Source organism: Pteropus alecto, unplaced genomic scaffold (genome assembly GCF_000325575.1).
Source record: "Pteropus alecto unplaced genomic scaffold, ASM32557v1 scaffold60, whole genome shotgun sequence".
NCBI lineage: Eukaryota > Metazoa > Chordata > Mammalia > Chiroptera > Pteropodidae > Pteropus > Pteropus alecto.
Genome location: NW_006430726.1, coordinates 4,013,852 through 4,025,852, shown reverse-complemented (window position 1 = coordinate 4,025,852; position 12,001 = coordinate 4,013,852). Strand labels below are relative to the sequence as shown.

Genomic DNA, 12,001 nt, shown 5'->3' with positions numbered 1-12,001 from the left:
ATCTGACAAAAGTATTTTCTTCCATTAGATAGTGCTCCCTTCTGAGGCTACTTTGTCAGCAGCACTTTGCTCCCAGAACACCCAGGGCATGTATATATCCACACTCTGCCTTCTAGATGCTAACTTGGCACAGGCTAGTGTTGGAGTTGGATTTGTTGGTGGCATTTGTTTTACTTATTTTAAACCTTATTTTTTCTGTTTATCATCAACCTTGCTTTAGCAGACTTTATCTGAGCAGGGTAGGAGAAAAGTGCAATTGATTTGCATTAAGATAACTGATGACAGCAGCATTATGCATTCTTTGCCGTCTCTGTCCATGGAGGGAAAACAGTGATACAGATAATTAAGTCTTGTTTGACTTCAGACTGCCTATCGTATTCTGGCAGCCTTATGTTTTGTTTGTATTACTCCTAAAGATCAAGGTGCTTCCATTTCACTCATGGTGGCAAGGAAGAACCAACCTTAGGAAAAAAAAATCTTTCCATGGAAAACTCACAGACTATGTGACCATTGGGAGCTGAACGTTGTGGTTCTTTGAGTATCGATACCATTGCATGGAGGTAACAGCAGAAGTCTCTACCCGTGAGATGACTGCCGATTGATCATCACGTGGAATTAGAGGATGATTTACCTAACCTGTTGCTTTTATGAAGGTGTTATAAATGGGACAAAAGAGATAACAGAGTTATCACAGTAAAAAGAAAAATATGTGTATTAAAAATACAGAGAGTCTCCACCCGCCTTCCTAGAGGTTGGCTGTGCCATCTTGCAGTGATTGTTATTTTCAGCTCTTCCAGGTCCCAGGGGTTGAAGCTAAAGAGTGGGTCGTGAGAGGGGTTAAAGTTTGCCGCCCCATACCTGTTCCATTCATCTCTCTTGCTAGAACTGTGCTTCCTGTACTTAAGTGTGCAGAAACATCATTTGGGCACCCCCTTCCAGAGATGCTTCGACTCAGTAAATCTGAGGAAGATACAGCCAGCTGCATTTTTAACAAGCTATCCAAGTGATTCTGACAAAGTCTAGGTTTTAAGAAATACTAGTTTATGGAATGGGAGTTATGGGGTGGGGAGAGAGAGAGATGGGTCTGAGTAATGCTGCCAGAAGGGAGAGGGGCAGGACAGGGTGAGGACAGGAGACAGGAAGTAAGAAGAGTTCTTAAAAGGAAGTGAAATGTACCAAAGACAAAACTTCTGTTTTTTAAGTTTACCTAAGGCTTCGATGGTGGCAGTGTTATGTGGGAGGTAATTTCTGTTTTTGTACCTTTGGTGTGGTGCAGAGGTGTTGGACATTCTGAATAAAAGTATCTGGGCTATTTAAAGTATGCAAAGGTCAGTCTCCACTTCAGCCTAACCTGTCTCCTCTTGGACAGGCTCTAGGACAGTATCACCCAGTCACTTGGCGTCCAGTGCTGTTTTCTCGCACTTGGATGGCACCCTGCTAACTTTCTCTTTCTCCCCTGCATTCTTATGAGGTTGAGGAGTCCTTTGCATTCAAGGGAGAATTGACATCCTGGGAGAAAATGGGATCCCCAAGGGAAAGAAGAAAGAACAGGCCTGGACATTCAAACATTCAGTCAGGCAGTATTTACTGGATGCCTTCTGTGTGCGAGGTGTTATATGTTTGGCCTTGAGGATACAGCGAGGAACAAGATTGGCATCGTTTTTGGCCCTACAGAGCTTAAGGGAGATAGATGCTATACAGGTAGTTATACAGCTAATTATGTAATTAAAATCGTGACGAAGACTTCAAAGGAAACATCAGGCACTATGAGATTATTGAACAGATGGTTTTACCTAGTTTGAGGGGACAAATGTTAGGAGCAAGAGGAAAGAAAGAGCTAGTGAAAAACACAAAAGTGTAGCACCCAAAGAGGTAGGGGTTAAAATAGATTTGTGGTATATTACAGGAACCAAGGCAAAAGGGGTTTCAAGGGCAAGTTTGTGGTCATCAGAGTCAAATGCTGCAGAGTAAACAAAGACGAGAGCTGAGACTGGGCTGCTACATGTGGTGATTTAAACTGTTGTACAGAGTTTCAGGGTTAACAGAGCCAAGGCCAGGTTGCAGGTGGTTAAAAAAACAAGAGGAAATCTTACATTCACTTTCTGGACACTTAGCATGGAGTACCTTGTAATGTTCTGGCCGTGTTTGGCTTGTCTCCCCAACTGGATGGACCGCTCCCTGCAGGTCATGACGACAGCCCAGCCCCAGCCCCCCTGCTGAAGCAGCATCAGGAAAAATAACTTTCGGGACTGCTAGGTTCTGACTCCCTCGGGTCTTTCCGGATTGGATGCATTGCGTACCCCACACTAACACAATGGCCCGCTCCCTCATGACGACAGCCCAGCCCCAGCCCCAGCCCTGAAGCAGCATGTAGCGTTAGAGTCGCCAAGCAGAGGTCTGAGAGCCTGGATCTGGTACTGGTTCTGCTGCACAGAAGCAACATGCGGTGGGCACGAGCATGTTTCCTCATCTATAAAATGGCGATGTCCCTAACTTTCCTGTCACTGGGCTATTGAAAGGACCTAATAGGACCGTGTGTACACAATAGGCTTTATGAAAATTAGTTTTCTGTGGAAGATACTGAGAACGTTCAGCAAAAGATAACGGCTACTTGGGAAGTTTGGTGACGATCAGTTTTTTGTTTGTTTGTTTAGATTTGTTCCTTATATTGGGATTGTGACGATCCTCATGAATGACTATCCTAAATTTAAGGTAAGATCCTCTACAGCACGTTTCATTAAAAACATGATCTTTTGCTAAATTTTAGAAACTATTATATAGATTTCAGTTAAAAGATGGAAAACTAGCTGGGAGGTGAGTAATGTGTCATGGTCACAAAGGCCAGTTTATTAACTCAGGACGAGGGCACTTCGAAGGCTTCTCTGACTGTGGCTCTGTGTTTCTCTTCTAGTACGCGGTACTCTTTTTGCTGGGTTTGTTTGTGCTGGTCCATCGTGAGTAAGAAGTCTGCCTCGCTGTTCCCGGAAGATGCCGTGCTTTGTGTTACTGATGTTTGGAGTAGATATTGGTCTGTGATTGGCGGAGTGGCGAGCACACATGGTGGCACTTCTTGGTAGCCCTGGTTCGCTTTAGTTTGTGTTTCCACGCCAGAGTCTGTGTGGGCGGGTGCGTGTGCACCACCGCGTGCACTGGAGGGGACTTTCAGTCACAGGATTTCATATGTTGTCATTGTCACACTTTCACATTTTTGTACATCGGTGAATTTTTTATATTAAAAGGTTGAGCCAAAGCCCCCAGTGTTTGTATTTTGAAGCCAAGCTTCACTTCTAAAGTGCCTACAGAGTTCCGCGAGTGAACATGCAGCTCTGCACGAGTTCCAAGCTGTCATTCCCCGTTCTAATGGGAATGGCATATACTGAGGTGGTTGGAAGTCTTAACTTTTCAAAATTTTAAATAAAAGACTTTGCATATCGAACCCCTTATCCCTGACTTGTGTTTGTCGGGAAAGCTGCTGCCTTTGCTTTCCTGTGCTGGAGCACCCCAGGGGAGATGAAGGCTCTGATGTGAATGGTCCTTCAGCTAGAAGGTTGCCCCAATACTACCAATACCGTTTCTGGTTTGTTTGTTTGTTTGTTTGTTGTGCTTTTGTTTCTGTGAAGCAGAAGTAGCCATTGATGTTCATAGAAAATGTCTTAGTCATAAAATTGATTCTTCACTAAGATGTGACTCAGATGTGTATAACTACAGCCCGTGTTGCTGAGACTTTCAGACAATCTCACTTTGCTGTACAGACTCATAACCTTTCTACACTTGAGACATTCTCAGCCCTGTGGACACGAAGGCAGTGTTTCAGCATCTGCAGGAGGCACGAGGAGGGCGCCGGAGGGCAAGCAGGCTACTCAGGCTACTCGTTTTCTTTAAACTCTAGTTTGCCTGGACCTGTCCCCTTCAGCGTCTGGCTTTGCTCGCGCACACTGCAGAAGGTGAGGTTTCAAGTAGCGAATGCAAAGCCCAGTGTGTTTTTCTTATTTTACTGTTGAGGCAGTTAGGGAAATAGAGAGAGTAGGGTAAGCCAATGTGTTTTAAGCACAAAATACTCTTAATTCTTTCTGTTCTCTTCGAGTATTAATGTGAAATCTCAAAGCAAGCAAGCTTAATGTGTTGGGCTAAATGCACAATTGCTGTTTGTTCAACCGAAGTGGAAATCAGCTCATACTGTAATGATAATGGAATGAGAATAGGGACAGTTAATCTTCCGAAGGCCTCCCCTGTGGAGAGCACTGCCATCCTAAATCCATTAACAAGGCTTTAGCCCTCAAGCGTTGCACTCGAGCTCTTAATGATCCCAACAGAGAATGAAACTTGGCAAATCACTGCTAACAAGCACTTCCTTGAACCTGTCTGTGAGGCTGATACAGTGTTTCCGTTCCTCATGAGCCAAGAGGATTGCTGAAATAGCCCCCGACCCCATGTGGAATGGCAGAAAATTGCTACTTACTCCATTTCTCCTCCTTAATCACCTGCGGAGAATGGGATTAGCTGCTCTGCTGAATCAGGGTCCTGGCTCTGCTTTCCCACCAGCCTTCCCGAGACTCCCCTGGGGAGAAGTCAGCCAAAGTTGGGATCCCGGGGCTCTTTGCCATCCCAGCTCACCTGAGTGTGAACGTCCTCATCCTTGTATCCTCCGCTGTTCAGATTTCTCCTCCACATACACTTATTGGGAGGAAATCATTAATGTTTTCCTCACTTGCATATTTTCACACCCAGTTTTCTGAAATTACTATTTTCCCTCTTTTGCTGGATGCTCTAGTTAGAAGCAACAGCTAAATTTCTCTGAAAAGTAATGAAATCGTGCAAAAATACTCGAATTGCTCTATTAACCCAAACTAAAAAGATTATTTGTGGAGACAGGTATTATTTTCCCAGTTTTTATATTGTCTAGCTTAGAGCTAAAACATAAGACTTAAAACTGAGAGGTAGTATTTGTAAATATAATGTATTTTAAAAAGCTCTTTGAAAATGTAAGAAATGCCAGAGATGTTTAGTTTAGTGTTTCAATGGAATCGTAAGCTCTCTGAGATCTGGGAGGACTTAACCATTGTGAGTGAAGGGAATCGAAGAGAATAAGAATTGGTAAAACTTCAGATGGGAATTCGACAATGGCATTGTCTCTTGGCTATCATCCACACTCATTACTCCAACTGTTAGGTCTCTACATGTTATTTTCTGATGCCTATCCTCAGTTCTGGTCCCATGTCTCCATTCCCACTGGACACTTCCACTCGACTGGCCCATCTGTAAACTTAAGCTCATAGCACTTCCTGCAAACTTCCCCTCCAAATTTCGCCTTTTCTTTGAAGGAACAGTCACCTAGATTTTTCATTTTCCCACCATATTTAGTCACTTATAAGTCCTGCATTTACCCCATCATTCCGTTCTCATTGCCATCACCTGAATCCAGAAGCATGTTCAGTGATTTCCTGTTGCTTAGGTGATTATATGTCTCAGTTTCCCTGCTATGTGAAAGTCTGTGCCTATTTTAGATCATTTCCCCTGTTAATTTTAGTATCCCCTTTACTCTAAGAAGAGTCTCTTTTTGGACCATAAATTTTGTTTACCCTACATATTACCTCCGTGTAAAGTTCAGACTTCGGATTCAGCTGACATTAAGCATCCTTGTGCCAGACCACTGTATTTCCACTCTTCTCATATTCTTGTTTCTGCTTGTCTGAGTCTCCCTTTCTTCACCAAGTCATCGTTCTTCTTCTGCCACTCAGCATGTGCAGCCTTATGCTATTCGTGCAAGTTTTTGGATATGGCCTCAAGTTCCCCCATCAGATTCTAAACTCGTCCAGCGCAGGAGCCCTGGGTAGATGCTGCACTCCGTTTTCCCTGTAGCATCTCGCAGCAGGTACTAAATGTTCAGTATAACCTTGCGTTGGAACCAGAAGCTGTAAGTTCGGGTGGCATTATTGTTGAGCTGTTATTCTGGGACAGAGCATATGAATGAATCATTAAAGGGATTTGTACTTTCCTGTTATTTACTAAGCACATTATCTTGGTCTTGCCAAATTTGAAAACTTTCTCCATGGTTCCATTGAACCATGTTCCCTTTCTAGAATTTTTGATGTTAATCCTAATTTCTTCTTTTGTGTATGTGTCCTTAGACTCTTCCTGTGTTCTCTTTCTCGATGAGAGAAGTATTGGTGTTTGTCCCTTAGGGAGTCGCTGGCTTCTCAGAGAGCCTAGGCTTGGAATAAAGGCTCTGTTATCCTTGAGTGTATTTGTTGGTCATTTGCAGAAGTGTGCCCTGTGACCCCTCAGAACATGGTAGGGGGGCTAGCTCAGCATCTGAGGGCAGCCTTCTTATGACATGCATCTCTGTTGAGCTTCAGAAATGATGCAGCTGATTCTGGTGGCTGAATGGCTTGTCCACCCTCCGCCAGATGCTCCTTCAGTCAGGACGGCCTGGCAGGTGCATGTTTGTCACCATTGTCCCTTACTAGAACTCTAAGGAATATCAGATCAGCTTTTAGAAATAAAACAACAAATAGGACCCTTCACACACAGCTATGGTGAGTCTGGACATAGAAAGAGTTCTGTGTAATCAAGAAGGGAAATAATCATTTCTGTGCTTTATGGAATAGGCATAATAGAATTAAAAACAACAACAAAAAAAACTTGTCATGATGCCAAGGACTAAGAAATTTCTCTTCTGGGACCTGACTGCAGTGGCACTGTGTGACGTTATCCAGTAATCCCTGTGTGAATCAGCCTGATGATCTTCACAGAGCTGTTTCAGAGCATGTTCCTTTAACGTAGGTATAGTTTGGCAACTTCTGCGGAGAGCTACCTCACAGAAGACCCGCTACCCACCTAATCAACCAGGAGCCTTCAACTAGCTTTCCTGTAAAACGGTGTTTCTTAACCTTAAAAACACATGGCCTCTTTTAAGAAACATAAAATTTCATACTACTTCTCCATTCTGATAAAATCCCCTTCAGTCTGTTTATCCAACCTCTTATCCTCACCAGCCGAGAATATTTTATCTTGCTTTTTCTTGTTTGTGTTACAAAAGCAATACTTACTCTTCTCTCCTATTCAGTTATATTGAATATGAGTTTCAAACTATAGGTTTTTATTTATAGGAGTTTTTGGAATGCCACCCACACTCGATTAAGAATCATTTGTCTAGAACCCTTACTTTAATTGGCCACTTTATTTAGATGGGTAAGCTGGGTTCCAGCTATGTAATTCAAGGAGTCTAGTTTAAAGGATTTGTACTCAGGACTTACGTCAGGCAAGTAAGTAGATCAGGCAGCATGACGTGTGATCAAAGCTGTCAGCCTGACAACTTATTTAAGTGGAAAAAGAGAGAACCCTGTATAGAAGTTGTTTCTTAGAATTGGTGCAGGTAGGTACATAGTCTAGCATTTTAGTTTATCAAGTAACTCTCGATGTGATAGGCATTTCGTTAACTGTTGTGTCAACACCAGGGCCATAGCTGCTGTCCAGGGAGCCTCTTTTCCCCTGTGCTGGACTTCAGATTTAAAGCAAGATTTGCACTTCCCAGGATCCAGCTAATAATATCGAGTACTTAGAAATTGCATTTGCCATGCTAAGCGCTTCTGAATTTATAACAAATTTTTTTTTTGTCTTATTTAGTCCTCAAAACAAACTCCATTTTACAAAAGAGAGAAACCAGAAGTTAGACTGGCCCTGCATCTTCTGGCCCGTGAATGCAGAGCCAGACCTCGAAGTCAGTCGCTTTTATCATGTCACCGTGCTGGGTGTCATACATAACCCAGTCCTTTTGTACGGTCCAATGACAATCTCATTTAGAGTAAACACTACCATTCCAAGGCCCTTGGGATTCTTTAGGGGCCCTCGGTGGTTCTTCTTCAGATTTGGTCAGATTGGTAAATCCAGAAACAGTGAGATCCTCAAGCAGGTTGCCAAGCATTTGATCCTCTTTGAAGTTCAGCTATATGTGACTGTTACAGCCAAATCATTATGAAGGCTGGGCCCGGGGCTTCTCGCTTTCTTAGGTTTTCATGACTTCCCTGAGTATCTGTGCCATTTCGCTGAGCAGCAGTTACCTTAGCTTTCTTAGCCACCTTTGGAATTGTCACTTTATCCTTAGATGTAGATATTTTCTCTTTTTATGAATATTGTCTTAAAAAGTTTTTGTATTTTGATAATTTCAGTTTCTGAATTATTTCCTTATTAATGACCGATGTGACTTTCTAGCTAATCCCTTTGTGTTCCTTCTGACTTTGGGAAATTATATCAGGTATCCCTGATTCTCCCTTCCGCCTCTCTTAAAGGGTCTTCCGTTTTCCTGATTCTATAGCTCCTTCCCCATTCTGAGACTAAAGAGCAGATCTGAGATGTCCCAGGATGTTTCTCATCGTCTCCCAGCCGGCACAGGTGGGGATCTGTGCTCGGGGGTTTGCCAGGAGAGCGATTTTACACTCTTATTCTGAGCAGCTCTACATTTGTCCTCATTTCTTCTTATGAGACTCATTATGTCTAATTTAAATTTCTGCTTTCAACTCTCTGTTGTCCTCTGTACCTTTTGTGTGTTTGAAGGCCACACTCTGGTTTTCTCTGCAACTAACTTGCTTTAACTCATCTATAAAATGAGCATAATTACTAGTCCTTACTACATCAAAATAGTGTTGGTGATCAAAGGAGCATGCAAGTGATTTTGAAAAACAAAGATTCAGTTGTGAAAGGTGTTATTTTAATGGTTTCCAATATAATGGAAATACAGCAAACAATAATATACGTGTCTTTTATTTCAAGCAATCTTGGATTTAAAACCATGGTGCAGTTTAAATGTTTTGTTGGTGTTATAGCAGGAATAGCCATGCATCTTTCCTGCCTTAATCTTTTGTCCTATGAATCTTCTCTACATTTTCCGTGGATGTACTGGAATGTTATAGAAACCTGGGAAGGGTCAAGAGTGAGCTCTGAAGAGCTTCTCCACGCACCTCCATGTGATTCACTGTCCGTCTTCCCAGTGGAATGGAGGCCTTTGGACGTCTTTTGCCATCGCAGTGAACGTGGGGAACAAGCAGTCGGCAGTTGAGGTCCTTGTTCTAAACCAGAGCCTAGTAGTCCCTGGAGATCCTGCTCAAAGTGCTGTCTTGGACAAGCTACCCTCTCTGCTGTGCTTAATGCTTCTCATTCCTGAGACTCATAGCTGGCTGTGGAGCTGCTGCCCTGCTTCTTTTCTTCATGGTCCTCAGAAGCCGCTTTTTTCCTGTGCTAGGCTGACCAATAAAATGATCCCAGGGGTATCTGGGGTCATTCTAGGATGTGGTTGGAGCTGTGAACCCAGGCCATGTCAGAGGAGGCTTGGCGTAAGTATAAATGAACCTGTCAGAGCAGAATCCCAGGGTCACCTGCTGAAGAGTGGTGAAACTAAATTCAGTGCCTGCACTCTCCCCTTGAGAAATCTAAACCAACTTGTTTAAACTCAGGATGGTAAAACAGAGTGGGTGTGGTTTAGGAAGAGCAATGTCTGCCCAATACAACTTTGGGTCCCTGATAGAGTAATCCATACAGACCGGAAGTCTGATTCCAGTGTCACATCTGGGCAAGTGACTCAATCTCTGAGCCTGTTTCCACCTGTAAAATGAGAGATAAATCTACCAAATAAGGTTCCTTCAAGCATTTAAGAGAGGCAGCATTCAATGCCTGCTCCTGTGTGTTGCCACCAATTACTACATCGGTGGACCAGACAAGATAGGATGGGTGTGTGGCTGGTGCAGAGGAAAGGGAGGGGGTCACAAAGGGGATGACTATTATGGGAAGGTGGTAAGAGCTATATCTGTAAACCCTGGCTAAGCAGTGACAAGAATGCAGAGAGGTGTAAATGCCAGGGTGGGGGATGATAAGCATGGAGATAGGGGAAAAAGCCAGGCCTGGAAATGGAGTGTCCCCGTCCTGTGTGTCCTCTGTGAGCTCGGCAAGACAAGCAGCTTTGCATACATGCTTCCCTTGTTGGGGCGGTGATCCATAGAGCTAGCAGGCCTAACAGCAGTCCCATTATTGAGCAGGTTCTGTCACGGCCGCACCATGCAGGGAAGGGTCGAGAGTCCAGGGGTTAGTCTGTAGCCGGTTCCTCCATCATTCACTCCTGTGTGTACTCCGTCACCCCTCCTTCAGTGCCTAGTGTAGTGCTCTCAACACTGGTGTTCAGTAAACGCCTCAGCTAAAGTAAAGATTTCATTCTGGAGCACAGCTGCTTCCCCTACTCCTGTAGTGATGCCACTGACACAAAAGTTTGTTCCAACACAAGGCTGGACAGCTCCCTGGGTGAAGGCAGTGCTGCGCGTGAGAGAACAGTCCTATAGGACTACTGCATCCTGCCCCACAAAACTGTGCTAAAAACCGTGAAAGTATTAAAAATAGAGCAGTGTGGTTATTCCCATCTTACAGCTGAAGAAAGCGAAGTTTCAGGGTGTCACACAGCTTGTATGTGTACTTCTGGTCCAGGGCTCCCTCCCCTGACTCAGAGGTCTGCCTCCCACCCAGCTGATAGGCCAGGCTCTCCCCAGCAGGGCGCCCATTCCTTGGGGCCGGAGTGAACCTTATCCCACCATCCATCATTCTTCTTCCCCATCCTCAGCACCTGCAGTGATTTCTAGGTCACCTGGTGAGCGCTGTCAGTGAGAGGGCAGAGAGTGGAGAACACAGGTTAGGGTCCCCAAGAGGGAGGGAACTTCTTAGGTGCCTGGCACTTTGCTGGGCACTAACACCAGTGTGACACAGGGGGAGGCATCCTCCCCCCTCTGTACCCTTACAAAGGGAGGCTGGAAGCGAAGTAACCCCTCGTTGGCCGAAAGCCGGTGAGAGTGGGAGGGAGGGCCAGGTCCTCAGCCTGAAGGTGGTGGGCTCGGGCCAGAACGCCCGCGGAGGCGGTGCCCAGGAGGGGCAGGAGTGCGGGCTGCAGGTTGCGGAACCCCTGACCCGAACCCGGGCAGAAGGGCTCGTGGGGCGGGGCGGGTCCCGGAGGGCGGGGGCGGCCTCGGGCAGGCTCCGCCCCCAGCGCGGGTTTAAAAGCCGGGAAGGCGGGCGCCGCGGACTCTAGTCGCTGCTCAGTGCTCGAGAGCGAGCCGGCTCCCGGGTACAGCCATGGCCCTGCGGGCAGGGGCCGCGCGGCGGCTCGGCGGCCTCCTGCTCTTCGCTCTGCTCGTTGCCGGCGCCGCCCCGCTCAGCTGGGAACTCCCGGAGCCCCGCAGCCGGGCCAGCAAGATCCGAGTGCACCCGCGGGGCAACCTCTGGGCCACCGGTAAGTCTTCGGACCTGGAAAGCGACCCTCACCGTTCCCTCAACCCCGTTTTCTTCTCCAGCGGCTCCTCAGCCACAGACATTAGCGTCCGGGTTGGTGGGGACCGTGAAACTCAGCTAATTGAATAGATGGGGAACTTGAGACGCGTCAGGTCAGTGACTTGGCCAAGATCACTCAGGCAATTTTAAGGAAAACTGGGGCTGGATCCTACATCTGCCTGCCGGCTGGTGCCCCTTCCCTAAGGAAGACTCTACTGACTTCTGATCGCTCTGTCTTCTCTTTGCACCCCCACCTTCCAGAGCCATCTTCATGCCCCACTTCCTTACCTGCCCTTTCCCATCCCTCGTCTCAGCTGGTAGCACAGCCGGTAGCACAGCTGGCGAGGTTAGGTCCTGGCTCTGGCCCTGGCCCTGGCCCATCCCACCCTCCTCTTAGCTGTGCCATCCTGTCCACGCCCTTCACCTGTTCAGGAAAACTGAGGTAGAGACTTTGCCACCACCCAGGGGTCTTTATGGCTCCTTGGTGGGGAGGCTGGGGAGGAGGAAGGTTCGAATCTTCCTGCCGTGAGAACTGAAAGGTGGGAGAGATGGAGACCTTTCCCCTTGGGATAGTGTCCGCGCTCTCTGACCTCCTTGTGCCGTGGCACCTCTTTTCTAGGTCACTTCATGGGCAAGAAGAGTCTGGAGCCCCCCAGTCCACCCCTGTTGAAGGCAGCTCCCCACATCTCCCTAAGGGACC

General features: G+C 46.2%; 2 protein-coding genes across 4 annotated transcripts in view; both read left to right on the top strand.

The window, feature by feature from the left end:
* SEC11A (SEC11 homolog A, signal peptidase complex subunit) overlaps positions 1 to 3,436 on the top strand; it is a 39,216-nt gene extending 35,780 nt beyond the window's left edge. For 2 of the 3 annotated variants that reach the window (XM_006905292.3, XM_006905291.3), the window contains 2 exons: positions 2,655 to 2,712; positions 2,912 to 3,436. In XM_006905292.3, the coding sequence (XP_006905354.1) occupies positions 2,655 to 2,712; positions 2,912 to 2,962 (109 nt within the window). In that variant the 3' untranslated portion in view covers positions 2,963 to 3,436. The remainder of the gene's footprint in view (positions 1 to 2,654; positions 2,713 to 2,911) is intronic. The other variant, XM_015593563.2, reaches the window with a different exon arrangement.
* A 140-nt stretch (positions 3,437 to 3,576) lies between these two features.
* Positions 3,577 to 12,000, top strand: NMB (neuromedin B; the record flags this gene model as incomplete). Its single annotated transcript, XM_015593442.2, has 2 exons — positions 3,577 to 11,263; positions 11,921 to 12,000. Coding segments are annotated over exons 1-2 (237 nt in total), but the record flags the coding sequence as incomplete, so codon positions are not given.
* Position 12,001: the final 1 nt, after the last annotated feature.